At 39.7% G+C, this 21,936-nt stretch overlaps 2 protein-coding genes and 1 non-coding gene across 5 annotated transcripts in view; 1 reads left to right on the top strand and 2 right to left on the bottom strand.

Moving 5' to 3' along the window:
* Nucleotides 1–2,328: 2,328 nt before the first annotated feature.
* On the bottom strand, nucleotides 2,329–8,526 carry LOC108715766 (60S ribosomal protein L3). Its single transcript, XM_018261212.2, has 10 exons — nucleotides 8,424–8,526; nucleotides 7,138–7,330; nucleotides 6,725–6,893; nucleotides 5,473–5,608; nucleotides 4,911–5,097; nucleotides 4,497–4,657; nucleotides 4,307–4,408; nucleotides 3,193–3,288; nucleotides 2,971–3,090; nucleotides 2,329–2,447 (listed from the first exon to the last, which is right to left on the bottom strand). Exons 1-10 carry the CDS (start codon nucleotides 8,424–8,426, stop codon nucleotides 2,403–2,405), a joined length of 1,212 nt encoding a protein of 403 aa, XP_018116701.1. The 5' UTR covers nucleotides 8,427–8,526; the 3' UTR covers nucleotides 2,329–2,402.
* On the bottom strand, nucleotides 3,395–3,487 carry LOC121393464. The gene has a single exon (XR_005961084.1). It is a non-coding gene; the product is annotated as a small nucleolar RNA U83B (small nucleolar RNA).
* Nucleotides 8,527–19,385: 10,859 nt separating the features above from the next.
* The window catches only part of syngr1.S (synaptogyrin 1 S homeolog), a 20,307-nt gene continuing 17,756 nt past the window's right edge, over nucleotides 19,386–21,936 (top strand). The window contains 1 exon segment of one of the 3 annotated variants that reach the window (NM_001095314.1): nucleotides 19,386–19,785. In NM_001095314.1, the coding sequence (NP_001088783.1) occupies nucleotides 19,687–19,785 (99 nt within the window). In that variant the 5' untranslated portion in view covers nucleotides 19,386–19,686. 3 annotated transcript variants of the gene reach the window in all.

Raw genomic sequence — 21,936 nt, 5'->3', positions numbered from 1 at the left:
AATCTGTACCTGGCTGTGCCAGCAGGAAGCTTCACACTTTCACAATAATAGAAAGAATGTCTTCAGTTCAGTGCAACTGTGCAAGACTGAGAGCAGCAAGCGTGAGCCACACCAAGCAGGCCACCACCTCTATGCCACCCAACCGCATCAGTGACGTCACAGACGCACGTCACACTGCACAGCTGGACCGCACATAAGGAGCTATTACTTGCTGGCAAGAGGGAGAAGGTGAAGGAGGGGGATTCCACTCGACTGAGGGACCATGATTACTGAAACAAATTATTAAACGCTTGAAAAAAATCCTCATTAAAAGTGCGCCCCTCAATAATGGTGTCCTATACAGCCTCCTACCCCTAGTTCAGGCCCTGATCACTGCAGTGAGCACCAACCATCTGTTTTTTTTGTTGTGGACATGGTCTTGTGGTAACATGGGTGTGGTTTAAAGTGGATGTGGTCTAAAAACAGGGAGTGGCTAACACTGGCCCTCCACCCTGTAGATTCGAAAAATTCCGGCCCTCTGTAACATAAGTGGGACAGCACTGGTCTAAATATTTAGTTGGCAATCTCTGCATTTTCTTTAGCTTATTAATGCCTTCCTTAAGACTGGAGCTCAAAACTGCACGTACACACACAAGCTGAGACCTTACTTGTGATCTATAAAGTGGCAAATCATGTTTAAATTCCATGAAATCTTTTTTTTTTTATACAAGACAACTTTATTTGCTTTAGTAGCCACAGAATGGCACTGCCTGGAATTTAACTCCAGATCCTTCTCAATTAAGGATAACTCCAACACACTGCCATTTACCATATAACTTGCATTTATATGCTCCACTACCTCTGGTACTCCACTAACATTGGTCAGATTAGAAAATGTTCCATTTACCACCACTCTAATCTTTTAGCCAGTTCTCTAGCCAGGTACAAATACTATGTTTCAGGCCAATATTCCTTAATTTGACAAGTAATCCTGTGTGGTACTGTATAAAAAAAGCTTTAGCAAAGTCCAAGTAGACAACATCCTCTGCCATCCCTGAGTCAAGGTTCCTACTCACCTACGCATACAAGGCAATTAAATAAGTGCAAGATCTATAAGGGCCATTTTATACTTTTCCTGCATTTTGTGCACCCACAAATTGCTTGAGATTGCACTATTTGAGTAACCTCCCAAGCAATAGTCTCCAATTCCCCCAGGGGTGTGGATCATAACATGGGTTTCTCCCAAAAACGTACCCAAACTAGCATTCTGGCTTAGCCACCCTGTTAGTGAATGAAGATTCTCCAGGGAGACCAGCTCCAGAGTTTAGCATTAAAGCCTTCCCACAAAGCAAGTGCATTGCTTAGTACCAGCTGCTTAAACATATGACATGATCATTTACACGTGCTATGATAATGTTAAGCAGTAGCAGAGCTGAATTGACCATTAAGCTTCTCCTGGACAGTAGTCCAGAATTGAAAACTAAATTATGTACTTTAATTGGATTAAAATTTTGATTTAAGCCTACTTACCAAGCAGGTCCCTCTATTACAGATTCACAGAACACACCAGTATTCTTTAAAGGAAAACTACCCCACAAACTATGTAGGTCTGTATAAAATTTTATTGCATTAACAGCTCATATTTAAATCCCTGCTTTATGTAAATAATAATTATTTTCATTATATACATTTTAGTATGTGTCATTGGGTAATCAAAGAACACACACTCTTTAGGTCATTTGAGCCAGTTGATGGTTGTCTTTGCTTCCACACTTGTTACAGTACTGGTGTTTGTTCCAGAAACTACTTTATATAAAGCTGCTGTGTAGCCATGGGGCAGTCATTCAAGGCTGAAAATGCACAGGATACACAGCAGATATTGGGTTTTTTTTAGACCTCATCTTATCTATGGTTTATCTGGTGCTTCAACATCTGCCCCCCATAGTTACACAGCAGTTAGTTTATATAAGCTATAGTACCATTTCTGGAGCAACCACCAGTAATAGTGCACAGCCACACTACATTACATAGTCATTCCTAGTAAACACATTCACCTTTTGGTGTTACTGTTCCTTTTAAGTATTCATTTTGGGGGTAAAGTTTCTTTTAACGTGTGAGGTGAATTTGATGGCAATACAAGAATGATTTGTCTTTTACAATGTTCTATAAACACACAGATCAGTGGCAAAGGACTTTACAGATAACGTCAGCTTCTTCTGCAAGTGTTTTAGGTTTCAGAGTTGGGGGATAGCAGCTTCAGTACTCCTTACCAAGTTACAATGCCATTTTAAAGACTGGTACAACAGCTCAGAGCCAATTTCTTCATTCATCACAATTCACAGACAGTAACAGTATTTAGATGTTTCTTTATTAAGAGCTCACAAATAAAACTGCACTCGCACAAACAGGAACAAAGTTCATATTCATGCAGTTTCTTCTTTTGCCAAACGGTCTTTCTTGAGTGGCCCCTGTAAAAAAAAAAAAAGTACAATTTAAGTACTGGCCTCCTATAAGGTAGAAGGTATTAAATCTACAATAAAGCCCCATGTAGGTCTAGTCACAGACTAGTGCCTGACTCAGACCTTCATTACATCTTCCCAGACTCTCCCTGAACTGCATTTTCTAATTTGTCAAGTGTCTGCAATGGGTTGTGTAACAGACTTAAGATGCTTATGAGCCAAGTATAAGATTTTATTACCAATGGGGCTTCCACCCCACCTGACTGCCCTTGCAACAGGAGTTTTATCACCCCACAGGAAGTTAAGGACCAACATGCTTTGTGGGTATTCCACAGGCACCCAGCCACATGCATCATCATAGACAGTTACTGCTTTCCAGAATGTTTATGGTGCTTCATAGAGCCACTGCCAGGCCCCTTTTGGTCTAAAGAATCAGAGCTAAATATAGCCTGTTCTAATATGACACACCCCCATAATGGATATTTTGAAAATTCCAGGGGGAGTAGAGGCACACTAGATTACATTAACTTACCATGAAAGCCTTCTTTTCCTCTACTGTCTGGAAACGGCCATGTCCAAATTTGGAAGTTGTATCAATAAACTTAAGATCAATCTTCTCCAAGGCACGGCGACTGGTTTGCACAAGTAGGGACTAAGGAGAAAAAGTGAATTAGCTCCATACTGTTTATAAATTGTATTAAATAAAAATATACTTAAGTTGGAGTTTACAGTTCTCTCCAAAGCATGTACCTACCTTGCGCAGCGTGAGCACTCTCTTCTTGGTCCCAATAACACAACCTCTCAGCATGAGAAAGTCATTTTTCACCTCTCCATAGTGAACAAACCCACCCTACAGACAAAAGTAATTCAGTGTTAGATCTTCACATTACATTGTTCTAAAGCCATCATATTTCAATACTCTTCTTCATTTAAGACATTTTTTCCCTAGAAGTCCTATAGTCCTCAGAAGGAAGGCAGCATGGAATAGTTCCTCATGCATTTCAGGCGCTGCGCCCAGCGCTAATTCCATTTCTTCATCACAGGACATCAGAAGCTTGGGCATTAAAGCCAAAAAGCTACATGAAGTCATTCTTAATAAACCAAGTCAATTTTATTACAGACCAAAACAATTTATAAAATAGTTGCTTTTAGTTAGAATGGGACAAAGTTATTTGGTCAATGTAATCATTTCTATGTAGAGTAAAATCCTGTTGGAAAGTTCAATGTTAAGGTCAAAAAAAAGGGAAAAAGTCACTTATGCAAGGTAATCTGTACAGCATCAAGTGAAACTATAAAGGCACAAGTACCAATTGAGGGATGAGTAAGGAACAGCAACACCAAAAAAAGTAAGTGTTTTAAAGTAATGAATATCACATACTGTTGCCCTGCACTGGTAAAACTGATGTGTGCTTCAGAAACATTACTGTAGTTCATATAAAGCTGCTGTGGAGCAATGGCAGAAATTGAAAAAACTGCTATATGGCAGAAATTGAAAAAACTGCTATATGGCACAAGTTAACTAATGGATAACTGATACCATTAGACAGACATCTTATCTGCCGAGTAATCTGAGCCATTTCTCCTTGGAATGGCTGTCCCCATTGCTACACAGCAGCTTATTTATATAAATAGTAGTGTTTAAGCAAACTGCAGTTTTACCAGTGTAGGGCAACACTGCATTATATTTATTACTTTAAAACACTTATTTTTGGACATTACTGTACCTTTAAATACACATCCATTGCATTTCATTTGGACTAGTTTTGAAAGTCTAGCCTCAAGTTTTATCAACACTGTCCAAGATAAGAATGGATACAGATCCAAAATGCAACAATGTACAGTTCAATTAAAACAGGTTTTAAGCTTACCAGAGGGTTGATGCTCTTGTCTGACAGATCGTAGTCTGTTGAAGCGTTGTTCTTCACAAGTTTACCATCCTTTGAATGGAAGCCCTGGCCAATTTTGTAAATCTAAGAAGAGCACAATATTTATTTATATTTATTACTTCGACAATGGCCATTTGAAAAGTCTTTTGAATTAGTATTTAGCTGAAAATACCTTCTTGTTAATCTCTGTGCGGTGGTGGTACCCCTTCTGTCCAGCACGAGCTACAGAGAAGGCCACACGGGCAGGATGCCAAGCACCAATACAAGCCACTTTACGAAGACCTCTGTGAGTCTTACGGGGTAGTTTCTTTGTGTGCCAGCGACTAGTTACACCTGAGAAGGAAAAAAATAATTTAGACACCAAGTCACTAAAACAAGCAAAACTGCTATTAAGTCATTTTGGTAGCACTTATGTTAACCTGTTTATTACAGGAAAGTGCTTAGAAGGTAATGTAAATGTTGATACAGTAAATTAACTAGATTCTGCTCTGGTTTTTGAGTTATGGGAAGCCACAGCATAATAAGTTTACTAAAATCCGTAGATGCGGATATTTTACACAAATGGATTTTCATTATTGCATCTTACCTTTGTAACCCTTTCCTTTGGTGACACCAATCACATCAATCATTTCATCCTGTCCAAAAACGCCTGTAATTGCAACTTGTTGCTCCAGTTTCTCACGGGCCCAATCCACCTTCTCTGCAATTGTACCTCCATTCACTTGAATCTCCATGAGGTGAGATTTCTTCTGGCGCAGGGGAAGCAGACGCATCTGGAACAGTCATAAGCACCCAGTTAGTCAACACAAGCCTGACCTTATACAATTTAAGATTTGTGATTAGGGATTGTTAAGTTAGGCAAGCGTAATCAGAATTCGACATTCAACAGAGATTGCCTCTGGCAATCAGTCTGTCCGCCCGTCGAAAAAGTTTCATCCTCAAGGTGTTGCCCACCAGTTTAGTGTACCCCTGCAATGCTACAATGTTACTTTATATCTGAGGAAGAGTGCTTCCTGCTTGGAAAAGTATATTTTGGATAAGCTACAACCCTACAAGAAACTGCAATCTGCACTTGGGAGAGGCATGAAAATCTGTAGTTTTATGGGACTGAATATTACAAGACTGTATATACCATGGGCATTGCTTACCTGTGTATGGGCAATAACCCTGATGACTTGGCAGTACTTTTTCATGCTAGCAAAGTCTTTCTCCAGCTGCTTCTTTCCCTCTTCATCCTGCCATTTTTTGCAGTACTTTGTGAATGCCTTCTTCTTAGATTTGTACCTTTAACAGCAGATCAGAAGAGTTGGAGAGGCCCTTCATCATGCCCAATGATGGGACCATGAGCGGAAGAGACCAACCAAGGTAAGGTTTTGGCTCATTGCACGGCATCAAAGGAGGTTTTCAGCCAGCAAGCGGAGCCTGGAGCTCATCAGACAGCTGAGAGGAGCTACCATCAGTACAAATTTAATACATTATATTTAATATTCCTAAAAGATTAGGAGTGATAGTATATTTAAGTAAAGCTCCACATCATGTACAGATTAACTAATGCTTATTTGGTGCAAGTCACCACAACTGAAAACTAGGTAATACTAGCACTGGCATTAAAAAGCCTTGACTTAAGGGACAGTAACACCAAAAATCCCTTGTAGTTACCTCTACTAATTCTAAAATCCTGAAATTAAATTTTTAATGCTTTATTCAAAAATACCATGCTGAAATTCTGCTTCCAGTCTTCACACCTCATTCCTACATAACACGCTCCACATCTCGCAGCCATGATTTTTTTTCTATAAGAGCTGCAAGCAGCACAATGATGGAGGATTTCTGTGGTCCTTAGAAGATTTATAGCTGACTAAGGTGCTGCCTTCACTGATCGCAGTACAGAAACAAATCATGCTGAAGGATAATGCAGGCATGCTGAAAAACCCTTTCGAGTGCGGCATTAACTGGCTTCCAATTTTGAGATGTGGAGGGCGCACAAACTGTAGCAGAGTGCATGTCGCCATTTCACCCTATTTGTCAAGTCACTGCACAACCGGAAGCAGAATTTTAACAGGGTATTTTTGAATAAAGCACTGCAATATTTAACTGTGCAGAAGAAAGGTGTTACAATTTTTTTTTACTTCTAAATTGGCATAACTCATCTTTAAATGCAGTCAAAACTTCTTACCACAGACATGTTTTGATTAAAGATGACAAGCCGTAGTAGCCAGTTAGGGCAGGAGTCTTTGTAATCATAAATATTCTTATAACAGACATCCCTAAATAACTGCAATCTATATTATATTTCAGCATGGCTGCATAGCATAAATAGGTAAGTTCCACTAGCAAACCTGTCTTTCTAAATAAAACTATATGCCTTTATCATCCATATCAAGTTCCTACAGCCCTTACCAGTTCTTGTAGAAGCGCCTTTTGCATTCATCACTGATGTGTTCAGCAAAGATGGTCTTCAAGCTGCGCAGACCACGGGGAGTCTGGACATAGCCAACGATACCAACTATTACCATGGGAGGTGTTTCAACCACAGTAACTGCTTCCACAACCTCTTTCTTATTCACCTCTGTAGGAAGATAAATACATCAGCGGTACGAACACTAAACACCTATTCACAAAAGCCGTCTAGTCTAGATCGCAAAGACAAACATTTTAATAAAGGTTTCACAAAACCAAGAAAGTCTCCTGCATCTTATTATTAACATGTATTTATATAGCGCCAACATATTGCGTAGCACTGCATACTGTAGCTACTGCCACAAAATAGTCCCTATTTTTGGCATTTTCTACTTTTAGAACTCGATACTTACTAGAGCCAGGCCTGTCGACTTCACGGACAATGTGAGTCATGCCGGCCTTGTAGCCCAAGAAAGCCGTCAGGTGGATGGGTTTGCTTGGATCATCCTTGGGGAAGCTCTTCACTTTGCCGCGATGCCTCTTACAACGCTTGCGGGGCAAGAAACCCAGGGATCCATGTCGGGGGGCTGAGAACTTTCGGTGAGACTGTAGGCGAGAAACAGGAGCATGTGTAAGTTTGCATTCAGCATAGGGTTTGCCAGATTCTAGGGGATTTTTTTTTATAGCAAATGTTTTATTATAGAGGCTGCAGTAAACAAACACCCCCTACATTGCTAGGTGTACAATTGCCACTGACAAGAGGATGGGGTTCAAGAAAAATTTAGTAGCACAAGTTTAAAGGAGTGGTACGCCTTCAAGTTACTTTTAGTATGTTATAGAATGGCCAATACTAGCAACTTTTCAATTGGTATTTGTTTTTTTAATTATTTGCCTTCTTCTGATTCACTGACCCCATCTTAAAACAAATGCTCTATAAAGCTACAAACGTTTAGCTACTTTTAACTAGCCATCTTTCTATGCAGGCCTCTCCTATTCCTGTCTCTTATTCAAATCAATGCATGGTAAATTGGACCCTAGCAACCAGACCGCTAAAACTGCTGAATAAAAAGCTAAATAAGCCTATATGATAAAAATAAAAACCAATTGCCTCAGAATCTCATGTTCCACATCATACTAAGTTAATTTAAGTGTGAAGAACCCCTTTAAATACAAGAGCCTTTAAAGAGAGTCATGACAAGTCCTAACTGCAGAGCCACGCAAGGGCGCACGTCACGCAAAAAACACTGGTCACGTGGCTTTAAAAGGGGGCCGCCATGCGATAAATCCTGTGAGGCACTTCACCTCATAGGCTGGGCAAAACGGAACAGACGATCGATGGGCAAAGCGCATATACTTATCACATTAGCCAAACTCAAGCTGGCCGACTTCTATAAACCACAGCTATTATACGATGCTGAAATAAAAATAGTGCGCAGCGTTTATTAGCCACAATTCCTGAAATTAATGCGCATGTGGTTTACAACAGAGCGCAAATTCGGTTTCTATCGGACACGAACACAGCCAGATCAGCCTCCTTAACTAGGCCGCAAAGCCTGCTTAATATACAGCATCTAAAATAGCCCGCTCACGGTTAGTCAGGAGGGTACACGATCACGGAGTTAAGCATAGACTAATTGACAGAGACAGATAGCAGCAACTATGCGCGGATTGAGAACAAACACCCTTCTATATCACTCACCATTTCAAGCCCTGACCGAACTGAAAGAGAGAGAACGCTGCCTCCGCACACACTATTTATACACACACGCCCCCAAAGACACGCCCAGACGACTTACACTTTTTTTTTCCCGTAAGCAAAACTTTATTGACAAGAAAGTACATTCATGCCAGCAAGCAGCGACCTAAGAAACGGTCCAATTAGTCAATGTGGGTTTTTCTACTGGAATCGCAAAACACGCCAACAACACTAAAAGCAGTATGACTCATTGGCTTGTGTAGTATTGTTGTGTAAGTGCCCTGTGATAAATGTTACATGGCAGTTTGTGATTAGAAATGAAAGAGAACCACTGTGGTTGCAGTGGCAGCAGTCTTTATTATTAATTGTATTTATATAGCACCAACATATCGCGTAGCACTGTAAAGTAAATGTGATTATACAACTAAATCACATGAATTACTGTATATACATAGAACAAATGGAGTTACATACATCACAATCAATTTGGGTACAAAAGGTGAGGAAGGCCCTGTGTGGAAAGAGCTTACACTCTAAAGGGAAGGGAGTAATACACAAGGTGTGGGAGTGGGCAAGATCGAATTAAGTGGGTGAGAAATGTAGTTCTGTATGTGGTGTTGCGTTTGGTAGTTACGCAGAGTGACGGTAGGCTTCTCGAAAGAAGTGCGTTTTCAGAGATTTCTTGAAAGCAGAAAGGTTGGGAGAAAGTCGGACAGACTGTGGGAGAGAGTTCCAGAGGAGGGGTGAAGGCCTTGCAAAGTCTTGAATGCGAGCATGTGAGGAGGTAATGAGAGAAGAGTTGAGTAGCAGGTCAGTAGAGGAGCATAGTAAGCGGTTGGGTGAGTATATAGAGAGGAGATCAGAGATATAGGATGGGGCAGAGTTATGAAGTGTTTTGAATGTCAGGGTCATTAATTTGATTCTGAAAGGTAGCGGAAGCCAGTGCAGGGATTGGCAGAATAGCGAGGCAGAGGAGGAGCGGTTGCTGAGGTGTATGAGCCTCGCAGCAGTGTTCATTATGGACTGGAGAGATGACAGTCTCTGGAGGGGAAGGCCAATTAAAAGAGAGTTACAGTAGTCTAGACGTGATATGACGAGAGAGAGTGAATAAGAATTTTGGCAGCATCTTGGGTGATAAATGATCGTATTTTGGATATGTTCCTTAGGTGGAAGTTCGATTGGAGTAGACCCTCGCACACCCGTTATGTAGATGTGTAGATTAGCTCGGTGCTCGATGAATGGAGGGTACGGTGACCTCCCAGTAACTAGAACACGAGACTTGTATCTGCAGGGCGAGCCCTTGCAAAAGTTTTTACTGCGGTGGTGCAACGTTTCGGGGCTCCGCCCCTTTGTCAAGCATACTACATACAGGTGCAAATGAACATTATAAAGGCAAACCAATTAGTGCTTTATTATGCAAAAATGTGAATGATCAATTTCATGTAAAAAAATTTTCATTATATAAATACCAATTATCAAAAATACATAGAATAAATCAGAAAAAAGATTATTATAAAAATACTTTGGTTCTTTTCACAATTATTATATATAAGTGTCATTATAAATAGAGTAAGGCACACAATACTTTTAAGTCCATATTAATGACAGAAAGCAGCGAATTCAAAGTCCCAGTGTTGGACACCTCAATTGAAACAATTGTTGCAATTGACCTAAGAGGAAGATAAAAGTTACAAAAAATCTATACAAAAGATAAAAAAGTTAAAAAGTAATCTTACCCTACATTTCAAAGAGGGAAAAAGTTACAGATACCTGTCCCTGTAGTTTAGGCAAAGAAATTTTCTTATCTGTAAGGGAAGTAGGAAAGCTTATTAGACAATTATTTTATAAAAAGCAGGACAAATTAAACTCTTCATTTAATCCCCTCAGATATCTTGTTTGCAGTAACCACATCCAATAACACTCTCTCTGCGAGAGTAGACGTTTTTTATCATGTCCCTGTTTAGTTGTAATTTTTTCCAAGATTTGCCACCGGATTTGTGCCACCCGGTGCCCGTGTTCAAAAAAATGTTTGGCTAACATGGTCTCTTTTTTAATTTTTTGCATAATGAAGCACTAATTGGTTTGCCTTTATAATGTTCATTTGCACCTGTATGTAGTATGCTTGACAAAGGGGCGGAGCCCCGAAACGTTGCACCACCGCAGTAAAAACTTTTGCAAGGGCTCGCCCTGCAGATACAAGTCTCGTGTGCCGGTGTGTTCTTTTGTTCCTTAGGTGGAAGTGACATGATTTAATAAGTGACTGGATATGAGGATTGAATGACGGCAGAATCTAGGATAATCCCAAAGAACCAGGACTGGGGAGAGGGGGTTTTTGGTTTAGGATGGACCTGTCACTAGAACAATTGAACAGATTGGGCCGTTAGGCTTTTTTAGGCAGTACCAGATAGGATGTTTTAATTCTCCATATATTTCTTGCACGCCTCTTATCCGCAACATACTGTTTTTGGAAGAAAACACACACCACTGAAAATAGCTTCAAAAAGGACTTAATTTTTGTACTGAAATTTTTGGAGGATTTTGTATTTCCAAGGGAGAAGGGTACTTACTGTGCTATGTCACTTCCTGTATATGCTAATTCACTTGATAAAGAGGTGGTTCACCTTTGAGGTAACTTTTAGTATGTTACAGAATGTCCGCTTCCTAGCAACTTTGCAATTGATCTTCATTATCTATATGTTATACTTTTTGAGTTATTTGCCTTTTTCGTCTGACCCTTTCCAGCTTTCAAATGGGGGTCACTGACCCCATCTAAAAAAACAAATGGTCTGTAAGGCTACACATTTATTGTTATTGCTGCTTTTTATTACTCATCCCTCTATTCAAGCCTCTCTTATTCAAATCAATGCATGGTTGCTAAGGTAATTTGGACCCTAGCAACCAGATTGCTGAAATTGCAAACTGGAGAGCTGCTGAATAAAAAGCTAAATAACTCAAAAACCACAAATCATAAATAATGAAAACCAATTGCAAACTGTCTCAGAATATCAATCTCTACATCATACTAAAAGTTAATTTAAAGGTGGACAACCCCTATTAAATAATTCACGAAGTTGTTTCACACTTGATAAAGAGCCTCACAGGGCTCGAAACATGTTGTGTTGACAATAAACACTGAAGTATGAGCAGTTAATCCTGCAGTACTGCCTTGTTCTTGTGAACTTTATAATTTTGGGGATACCTGCATCCACGGCGTAAGCGCAAACAAGAATATTGGCTAATTATTTTTCCTTCTACTCGGTTTAAAGGTAACAGTCAAACATACATTTATTCCTTTATGGGAAGTGTAGCTGTCCGTGTGTAATAAATATGGTTGCCACCTTTGCTGATGGCTAAACCTAACACGGGGGGGGGGGACAGTGATGTTATAACAGGCATGATGACATCAGAGGTGGAAACAATAATGGTGGAGTTATGACACCAGGACGAGGCTATACTGGTTTGATTTCTATGCAGTTTTTGCAATGGTTTAAAGTGTTGATGCCCAGTTCAAAACCACACAGGTGGCAACCATATCTCTAGCTATATTCTACTTGATGGGTAAGCCCAAAACTTTAATTACAGGTATGACTATTATGCAGAAATCAGTTATCCAGAAAGCTCTGAAATACAGAAATGCTAATTTAAAAAAAATCTTATTTTTGATTGATTTTTTTTTTCATATCTGTAATAATAAGAAATTAACTGCACTTGATATTAACTAACCCATGTTGAGGTGAGTATCTTAGTATTTAAATGTTTTTCGTGTATTGGCCTGATTATTATTTGGGATTCACAAGGCTGAAAACCAAACAGAAAGTTGAGCCCTGAACAGACCTTAAAAAAACCAAAATCGAACAGGTGGCAACCCTAGTAATAAAGTCATTGGAGTGCATCTGTGCAATTGGTCAGTTTGAAAACCAGTGACATTTTTTAGGGAGTAAGGTTGCCACCTGGCCGGCATTTTACCTGCCTGACCAGTAAAAATGATGGTTGATCCCAATGTTATAAATAGGGAAAAAAGATAAATATGAAGTCCCAAAAATGGTTCACAAAACTCACAGAGTACAAGGGGAGGCCCAGGCGCACCACCCTAAAGCCTTCAGCTAGGCTAAACCATATTTAATGAAAGGCAAGCAACCTCCCGATCAGGCGTATCAAAAGAAGTATATTATTTAGGTACACATAAGGGGTGAATACTTTTTATATGTATTGTTTAGTGGCAAGATTTAATCCACTGCTTTCTGAGCCTCCTGCCTATCCAGTGGAGTGAAATATACAGTTGCTTTTTGCCTATCCAGTAAAGTGATATACAGTATGGGGCCCATTCACTTAGCTCGAGTGAAGGAATAGAGGAAAAATAGTTTGAATTTCGAAGTGGTTTTTTGGCTACTTCGACCATCGAATGGGCTACTTTGACCTTCGACTTCAAATCGAACGATTCGAACTAAAAATCGTTCGACTATTCGACCATTCGATAGTCTAAGTACTGTGTCTTTAAAAGAAACTTCGACCCCCTAGTTCGCCACCTAAAACCCACCGAAGGTCCCCATAGGCTTCCTAACAATTTTCTGATCGAAGGATTATCCTTCGATCGATGGATTAAAATCCTTCGAATCGTTCGAATCGAACGATTATTCCTTCGATCGTACGAATTGCGCTAAATCCTTCGACTTCGATATTCGAAGTCGAAGGATTTCAATTCGGCAGTCGAATATCAAGGGTTAATTAACCCTTGATATTCGACCCTAGATAAATTTGCCCCTATGTGTGTGTGTGTATATATATATATATATATATATATATATATATATATATATATATATATATATATATATATATATATTACACAAAAGCCATGAATATCTTGTAAATTATGTCCTTATAAACAGTGACTAGTGATGTCATCAGTTATAAACGGGGAGTAGTGATGTAATTTTTGTCACATGACTCACTAAAACTTGTGTATTATAATAAATAAAGTACCCCTTGTTGGAAAATATGAGTTTATCAGAAGTAACCTTGGGAGTTCCATGACCAGTATAAAAGCAAGCCTCATGCTTTTATATGGTCATGAAACTCCTCGTGACTGATAATATCCTTATATTTTACAATAGGGGGTACTTTATTTTATAAATATATATATATATATATATATATATATATATATATATATATTTTTTTTTTTTTGGTCAGAGTGCAATGTAAGCGTTGGACAGAGAAGGGGTGGAAAACTTATTCTAGTTGTCAATGAGCTGTTGCATGTCATATGATGAGTCAGTCAGTGTGTTGTGCTGCCACTTCCATTACATTTTGGATTATTCCAATGAATTTATTCATATTATAGTGATGATATTGCAGTAGATTCTGCCAATGTTGACTGACAGCTGCTCTGAGTCCTGGCTGGATCAGCTGATGGGTTTAAATTTTGTGGTTTGAAATGATTTGCCAGAAATCTGACACAAGCCAGGCCACAGCAGGAAGCAGCTGGTACTTTACTGCATTTTGATATAAGATATATAAGACCAAGTCAGATACCAGCAAGAATGTGATCTTGGAATATTGGGTTATCAGCAACCTAGCAAGCAAAACTACAGGACCAATTTATTATTTTATGTTTTTTTTAAATTTCCCTGAATCAAACTTTTTAGCACTTAAAATGATGTTTTACAATAATAACCATAAAACAATTATATTTATTAGCAAGAAAAAACAATACAAGACTTCTAAAAGCTGGAGAAGTCATGTAGAAGTTAACAGGAGCCTCCCTTATCAAATTGTTCAAAATCGCTTGTAATCGCACATAAAAAAGGTTTTTTTTTAATCATTAGTGCTTATTATATTCAGTTCTTTAAATAATTAAGTAAACATTTGTGTTTAAAAGAACAGTTCAGTGTAAAAATAAAAACTGAGTAAATAGGCTGTGCAAAATAAAAAATGTTTCTAATATAGTTAGTTAGCCAAAAATGTAATGTATAAAGGCTGGAGTTACTGGATTGATTGTCAGTGACATTGAACATGCTCAGAGTGCTCTGGGCAGCTGCTGAGAAATTAACTTTAAGGGTCTTTGGACATCATCAGAAAATTAGGTTTGAGACTGATTCTGCAGCAGGATGTTTTGGTTTCTGAGATGTCTTGTAATGTGTACCCTAATTACTCTGATGTAATGTGATTGTTATATTCTGTATAATGTATAGAATACAGTCAGTTTAGGTTAATGACAGCAGCCTAGAGCATGTGCTGTACGTAAATAACCGAGTTGGCTGGGCCAAAATTTCAATAAACAAGTCAGGTACATATGCGATGGGTTTTTGACTATAGTTTTAATTATGAAATATATATATATTTTGTTATTTCTGGCATTAAACAAGAACATGAAACCAGTTTCACTTAAGCATTTCCTTTCACTTGCTATCCTGCAAAGATATGGAGGATTTGATAAAACTAATTAAGTGTCCACTGAAAACCCCTCTTATAATGAGCTGCTCTAACGGTAAAGGCAGAGGGGTTGTTTTGTCGCCAGCGATAAATCATCAATGCTACTGTAGGTGACAAAATGGCAATTGTTTCCTTTCTGTTGGCAGTAACGTAAGCCATTGGAGGAAAGGCATATGTGTGACTTTCTGTTTCTGAGGGAGTGTGTAGTTGCCTCAAGAGGAAACTTTGAGTTATGTCTACTCACTTACAATACTGCTGTTGGGTAATAAAATATGAACGCTTTGTCTCCCGCAGAAACACAGATTATCACAGACAACAAAGGATGCCATATGTTGGGGTCCTAAAGGCATAAAGAAGGGAGAGGTTTTGTTTAAATGTAAATAAATAACTCTGAACAAATAGCCCTGTTTTTATTATAAAGGGGAAAGGGAGGATTATTAATGACCCAACTTTCAAAAAAGTGCTTTAGAATGAGAAAAAAATAGGAATTTTTTAAATTAAAAAACAGGCAGAATACATTCCAGCACAAAGGTCCTGTTTTATTATTATAGAGAAAAGGAAAATCATTTTTTAAAAATTTGGATTATTTGGATAAGATTGAGTCTATTGGAGATGGCCTTCCTGTGAGTCTGAGATTTCTGGATAATGGATCCCCTACCTGTACTTTAGTTATCCCTTTATTTTCCTTTGTGTCAAATCTATGCAGTTCTAGTCTGCACAAAATGATCCCTGAGCGCACAATATTATTAATGCATTTTTTTTAGCAGGCTGAGAAAAGCGGATCCGCACCCTTACGCACCTCAGTAAAACTGCACACACAAAAAGTACATCTTCCACCTCCACTCGCTGCAGGAAGTGGAGCTGAGCAGGGACCCATGAATGGGAAAGTAGGTATTTTCTGGCCCATTCCTGCTCTTGTATAGCCGAGCGGAGGTGGAAGCTGTACTTGTCAGTGCAGTTCTACTGACTTACGTAAGGGAGCGAATTTGGTTCTCTCAGGCTGCAAAAAAAAAAACACAAGTGGAGCCAACACTCCATGTGCCCTTGCACATAAGATGGCCAGATTGAAACTGCTGATAAGGGTCCTTCAGACCAATTCAGTGACTTATCTGCTCAATTATGGGGTCCTACAACAGGCTTACCAATATCTACTGTATATCTGGCAGAAAATTAGGCAGGTTTGGTTTTCGCATTGGATCAAGAACTGCATTGGCTCATTGATATAGTCCTCACTCCAAAGCAGTGTTGGACTGAGGTGCCTGGGGCTTAGCAGGGCTGCCACCTTGACATCTGTGTCACCGACAAAGATGCAGATCCCCCCACTGCACCCTACTCCAAGCCATACTCCTCACACTCCCCAACTTGTACATCTGAGTTGTAGCACTTTCTTGTTGCTGCCTATAGACTACACAATCAGATCTTCCCACAGGCCAAGCAACAGGTCTGGGATGGTGAGGCCCATGAGTCGTCTCCTGGTGCTGGCAGCCCAGTCTGGGATTTTTCCCGGTGCCCCACCGGCCCAGTCTGACCCTGAACCCAGCAGTGAAAACAATTATTATTCTGCATTGCTAAAATGTTTTTTTTTTTTAATATTAGCTATCTTTCTCTCCAGGCCTTCTCTTATTCATCATCATTTCTCTCATGACCCCTGACTAGTTGCTAGGGTAAATTGGACTCTAGCAGCCAGAATTTCAAACTGGAGAACTGCTACAGAAAATTATAAAAAATAACCCATAACATTTAAAACTGAACTATACCCAAAGTTGTTATTGCTGTAGCAAAATAGCACAGTCTTATTTCTGAACAACTTTAACTCTATTCACAATCTGACATACAAGTAAGCTTTTTAATCTGAATTACTTATGCCATAACTTAGGTCTGCTTTGGATAGCCTATACCTCTTTTGATTAGCACCTAGCTGGATTTAGTTGCTGTTATAAATTGTAAGAGATGTGATTAAACAAAACTAGAATGCTTTAATCTAACCCCTTCTTTTTAATTGTTAAGCAAAATCATTTAAATTTATAAAAAATTAATAACTTCCTTATACATTTGAAATTTGTGAAGTATACTTTTATTGTTTCTTTTTTAACTTTAATTGTTTCTATCCTTCTACAATAACATGCCCCAATTTATAGTAATGGAGATTTCAAAGACAATAAACCTTTTAAAACAAAGGTGAACTAGCTTCATTATTTATCAACTGAGAAAATCAACCTGCTATTGTCCTCGAGCGGTGTCTGAAATAACACAATGTAACTAAATACTAGGAAATAATTAAGGCAAAAGAAAGTTTATTTTTATCTCCAAACCTCAAAAAGTGTATTTAAAAGCATATAGGCAAGTGTACTATAGTGTAGAAGCATAAAATAAAGGGGCAGCTAACCCCTCAGGGCTGTGCTGACAATACGTTTAACCTATTGTTTTCATCAGGAAATATCTATGGTTTTTTAAAAAGTTTGGTGTGTGTTGTAGGAAAGGGGGTCATGTTGACCAACTTACATCAAAACTTGCAAAATGAACAAGCTGGGGTACTCAACCAGTATGCACATGCGTGTGCCCAAAAATGATCAGCAGCACTGGAGTTCTTGAAGCAGAATGTTCTTAAAGGGGAACGAACGTGAAAATGAAAATTGTTAGATTTTGTTTGTACTGGAATTAGTTATTTGAGTGAGCTCTCTCTCTCTCTCTCTCTATATATATATAGTCAACTACAAGAGGTCCTCTGCACTCAACCCATTATCAATATATTTAAGACAGAGACATTTTGTGCATACTGCTACTAAAAAATGCCTTACCCTTTAAACAACACAGGGATTGTTTGTCCATATATTGCAATATATTTAAGCTGGCCAACTACGTCAAAGTCATCCCATATCTGGCCAGTCCTACACTCAATTTTATCTGATTCATTAAGAATTCTATTGCTTAATTATACATTTTACAAAGGGACTAAGTTTTACCTGCAACTTACTAGCTGCTTTCAAAGTAAAACTCCCAAACTTGGCTGCCCTTTTATTAGACACCAGTGGGATCACCTAACTATAGCTGGGAAGGGTGGGAGCTACAACATGGAGCTGGTCACTGCTCCTGTATAACTATAACAAACAGGGGAAAGTTGTGCTCACCACTAATTTTTAAAACCATTAGGCGGGGGTGCAATGAGGCTGTGACCACAAAATACATATAGTCAACTACAAGAGGTCCTCTGCACTCACAAATTATTGAAAATATATTTAAGACAGCGACATTTTGTGCATACTGCTACTAAAAAATGCCTTACCCTTTAAACAAAACAGGGATTGTTTGTCCATATATTGCAATATATTTAAGCTGGCCAACTACGTCGAAGTCATCCCATATCTGGCCAGTCCTATGCTCAATTTTATCTGATTCATTAAGAATTCTATTGCTTCATTATACATTTTACAAAGGGACTAGGTTTATACCTCCATATATATACACAAGAAATCCAAGAAGATCCGGACTCACAGGTCTTACTACTTAAATAAAAATGTTTTTATTGCAGAGCTTACAGCCTAACTGTAACAAAGTTACCTGTGCGGTGGGGTCGCCCACCGCGCCATCGGCGGGGATGCCCGCTGTGTGGTTCTTAGGCGCCATCTTGTTTCTAGGGCGCGTGCGGCGCGCCTGCACGCCTCTTAAAGGTAAAGGCGTGATTGCGCCAGCACGAATTGACGCACGTTTTGGCGCGAAATCTGACGATATTTAAGGCCCATTCTGACCCCCAGCCAGTGCCGTAATAGAACTCTGTTTCTAGTGGTTTCTGAGCCTAGTGTGTCTGATCCTGTTATTCTGTTATCTTTATTATCCGTGTTTGACCCTGCCTGTATCCTGACTACTCTGAACTCTGTATCCTGACCCTTGCCTGCCTACGACAACTCTTCCTGCTTAACCCCTTGATTGACAACCCGGTTTGACCCTTGCCTGCCTGACGATTTTGATATCCGTCTGCCTCGACCCAGCCTGTCTGACCATCCTTCTGCCTAATCCTTTTGTACCATGACCTTCGGCCCAAAAGACTTAGCTAACAGCCGTGCCCCTTTGCCAGCCAGAACGTCTCGCCTTGTACCCCTTGTGAAGTCCAGGTGGCACCCAAGTAAGCTGAGGGCTCCTCCTGAAGCCCAACGGTGGTCACACTACTGGTGAAGCCGAGCCGAGACCTGGGTGCTTGGCACTTGTTCTGGTATTGGGTGCTGGTCGTGACACTAACGTTTTGGCCTCATCCGAGGCCTTTCTCACTTTCAGATAAAACATTTTTATTTAAAGGGATACTGTCATGGGAAAAAATGTATTTTTCAAAATGAATCAGTTAATAGTGCTGCTCCAGCAGAATTCTGCACTGAAATCCATTTCTCAAAAGAGCAAACAGATTTTTTTATATTCAATTTCGAAATCTGACATTACAGGGTACACGCATTACAGGGTACAGCCTCCCCGCCATCTTTTTCCTCTCTCCTCCGTTACCATAGCGATAAGCCGCCGCGGTCCCAGTTCAAGATGGCAGGCGGCTTGTGGGGGGTCACATGGTTTGAGCGGAGGAGTCAGCTGGGAAGGAGAGGGCTGCCTGCTCATGCGCTGAGGTCGCACATAGACACAGCAGTAGCCTGGAGCTGCCGCACTGACACCGAGTACAGGGCTCGTCTGCATTTGCTGAGCAAACCGCTTGCACCGCCTGTAGTGATTATATCGCGCGCCTCTTACCACCCAGAGCCTGGACTTGATATACGCCCGAGTCATATTGGTTGTGCTTGTTTAGCGGATTCTTCCGCCAGCCGCAGCCAAGGAGACTTCACCTGCTCCCGGCAGAATGGAAGGAGGCGCCTATGGAGCTGGCAAAGCTGGAGGAGCCTTTGACCCCCAGACTTTCATCAGGCAGCCCCATACAATCCTTAGAATGGTCTCCTGGGTAAGTGCTGTTGTGTTGTGCCCACCTGACGTTTCCCTGTCACAAGCTGCCTCATTACTGCCCTCCCCTACTTGAAAAAATGAAAAAGGCTCATTCTCCTGCCTGTCAGGTGGGAAACTTTGTGCAGTGTGAGAGCCATTTATATATATGTAATAAGTGACAAACAGAACTACAGCTCCCTGTGCTGTGTTTGTGATGTCATTGGTGAGTCTGCCATGTCCAGTGCAGCAGTGCCAGTCTGTCTCTGTGATGCCCCTCTTGTAGCCTGAAAGCTGAGGGAAGGGGACGCTGGGAGTTGTAATTCAACAGCAGATTAAGCGCTGATCATTGGACATGGACATCAGCATCCCTGAGCCCCAGTCACAGTGCCTCCTACCCACTGCTGCTGTGTGTTACAGCTGAGCAACATCATATGACATTTACCAAGGTTAGAGCAGCCCTTCATAAAAGGGATTCCATGCTGATTTCCTATTAGCCTCAAGATCAGGCAATCCAGCCAACCGGTGAATTGTTACCATTACTTCAGTGGAGTGCGAGGCCCCCCTCGGGAATGTCCATATACAGATTTACAGGGGGGCTTGTGTATTTGAAATGACCTTTTGTGGACACTGAATGCCAATGTTGTATTAATGGGATCCTTCTTGCAAAGCATATTTGCTAATCTTAGTGATGTGTGTACAGTGATTGGCATTGTTGTCCCAGGGCATTGTCTGCAAAGATATTATATTTTCACTCTGTGTATGGCTCAGGGTACTTCACTTTCCTCCTGGATTCCAAAATCTGCTAATGATAACATGTGTAAAAATAAGGGCCATACACTGTAACCTCACCTGACAATAGATTGTAAACATTTGGCTTCAACACCAAACAGACAAAGTCATGTACTCGCAATTTTAAAAGGGGTTGTTCACCTTCACATTTTTTTTTTTTCAGTTTAGATCGTTCACTAGAAATACTTTTCCCAATTACTTTCTATTTTCTAATATCGAACAATCCCTGAGCTTCGTTAGCTGTTAGAATTGATACAATAGTTGCTAATATTCCATAGATACTGCTGAGAAATGTATCAACTGAATGTTGCAAAATTGTAACATTGCTCCCGGATCACTGAGCTGCCAGACTGGAGCACCAGAGACAGGAACATTAAAGGGGAACTCCACAAAAACATAACTTAAGCTTTTACGTTTCAAGCAACTTTGCAATATACATGAATTAAAAAATATGCCGACTTTTCATGATTTGTAATGATTTGGAACAGTTCCCTACTCCTAGCCCCCTGCTCTTCTGAACTCTCTGACTACTTTGCTGAGCTGGCTGACTACTATTACTTTGTATCAGCAGCCAGCTGTCCTTATCATGCATCCTCCAAACCCCACAATTCCCTGCACACATGATTTCAATAAGGAATGGAACATCACAGTGCAATGCATTGTGGGTTATGTAGTTCCTGCATGCTGTCTGTAAGCTGTGGAGAAGTTGTTACAATTTATAACATTAGTGTTTTAGTCCCTCCTTCTCTGCCAGGATTAAAAATGATGCAGAAAGAAAAGAACTGTTAAATAGCTGTATTTCAGCATAGAAAATGGCATTTATTCATACTTTTTGAAGAAATCTATAACGGTGATGGGTATATTAGGGGTTTCTGTGTTACGTGGGCCTCTTTTTATCAAGTTTTGGATTGGAAGCCAGAGTTCCCCTTAAACTTTAAACTTAAATTTGGGGAAAATGGTAAAAAATAAAAGATGGAGAGCAATTGGGAAATGTTTTTGTTTTTGGAGAACAATCTGAAAACCACTGCACTAAAAAAAAGTGTTTGGAAGGTGAACAACCTCTTTAAGAGGTTAAGGATTTTGAACCATGAAAACCCAGGCATGTGCTGAATTCTTTGCTATCCTCCCCTTTCAGAGGAATTTTGCCATGCATGTACCTTTTTTTAACCCTTTCCCAGACATACACATCTGTGCTAATGTATTAAAATGTTTATAATGGATATAAATGGTTTAATTGGCTTGTTGGTATGTGAACATGTTTATATGAGGCCTGCCTGATAAAAAAACCCAGACATTCCTACACATATCCATAAATTAATATATATATATATATATATATATATATATATATATATATATATATATATATATATATACATTA

Source organism: Xenopus laevis, chromosome 4S (assembly GCF_017654675.1).
Source record: "Xenopus laevis strain J_2021 chromosome 4S, Xenopus_laevis_v10.1, whole genome shotgun sequence".
Lineage (NCBI taxonomy): Eukaryota > Metazoa > Chordata > Amphibia > Anura > Pipidae > Xenopus > Xenopus laevis.
The sequence above is the reverse complement of the archived record's forward strand: the minus strand, read 5'-3'. Positions and strand labels throughout refer to the sequence as shown.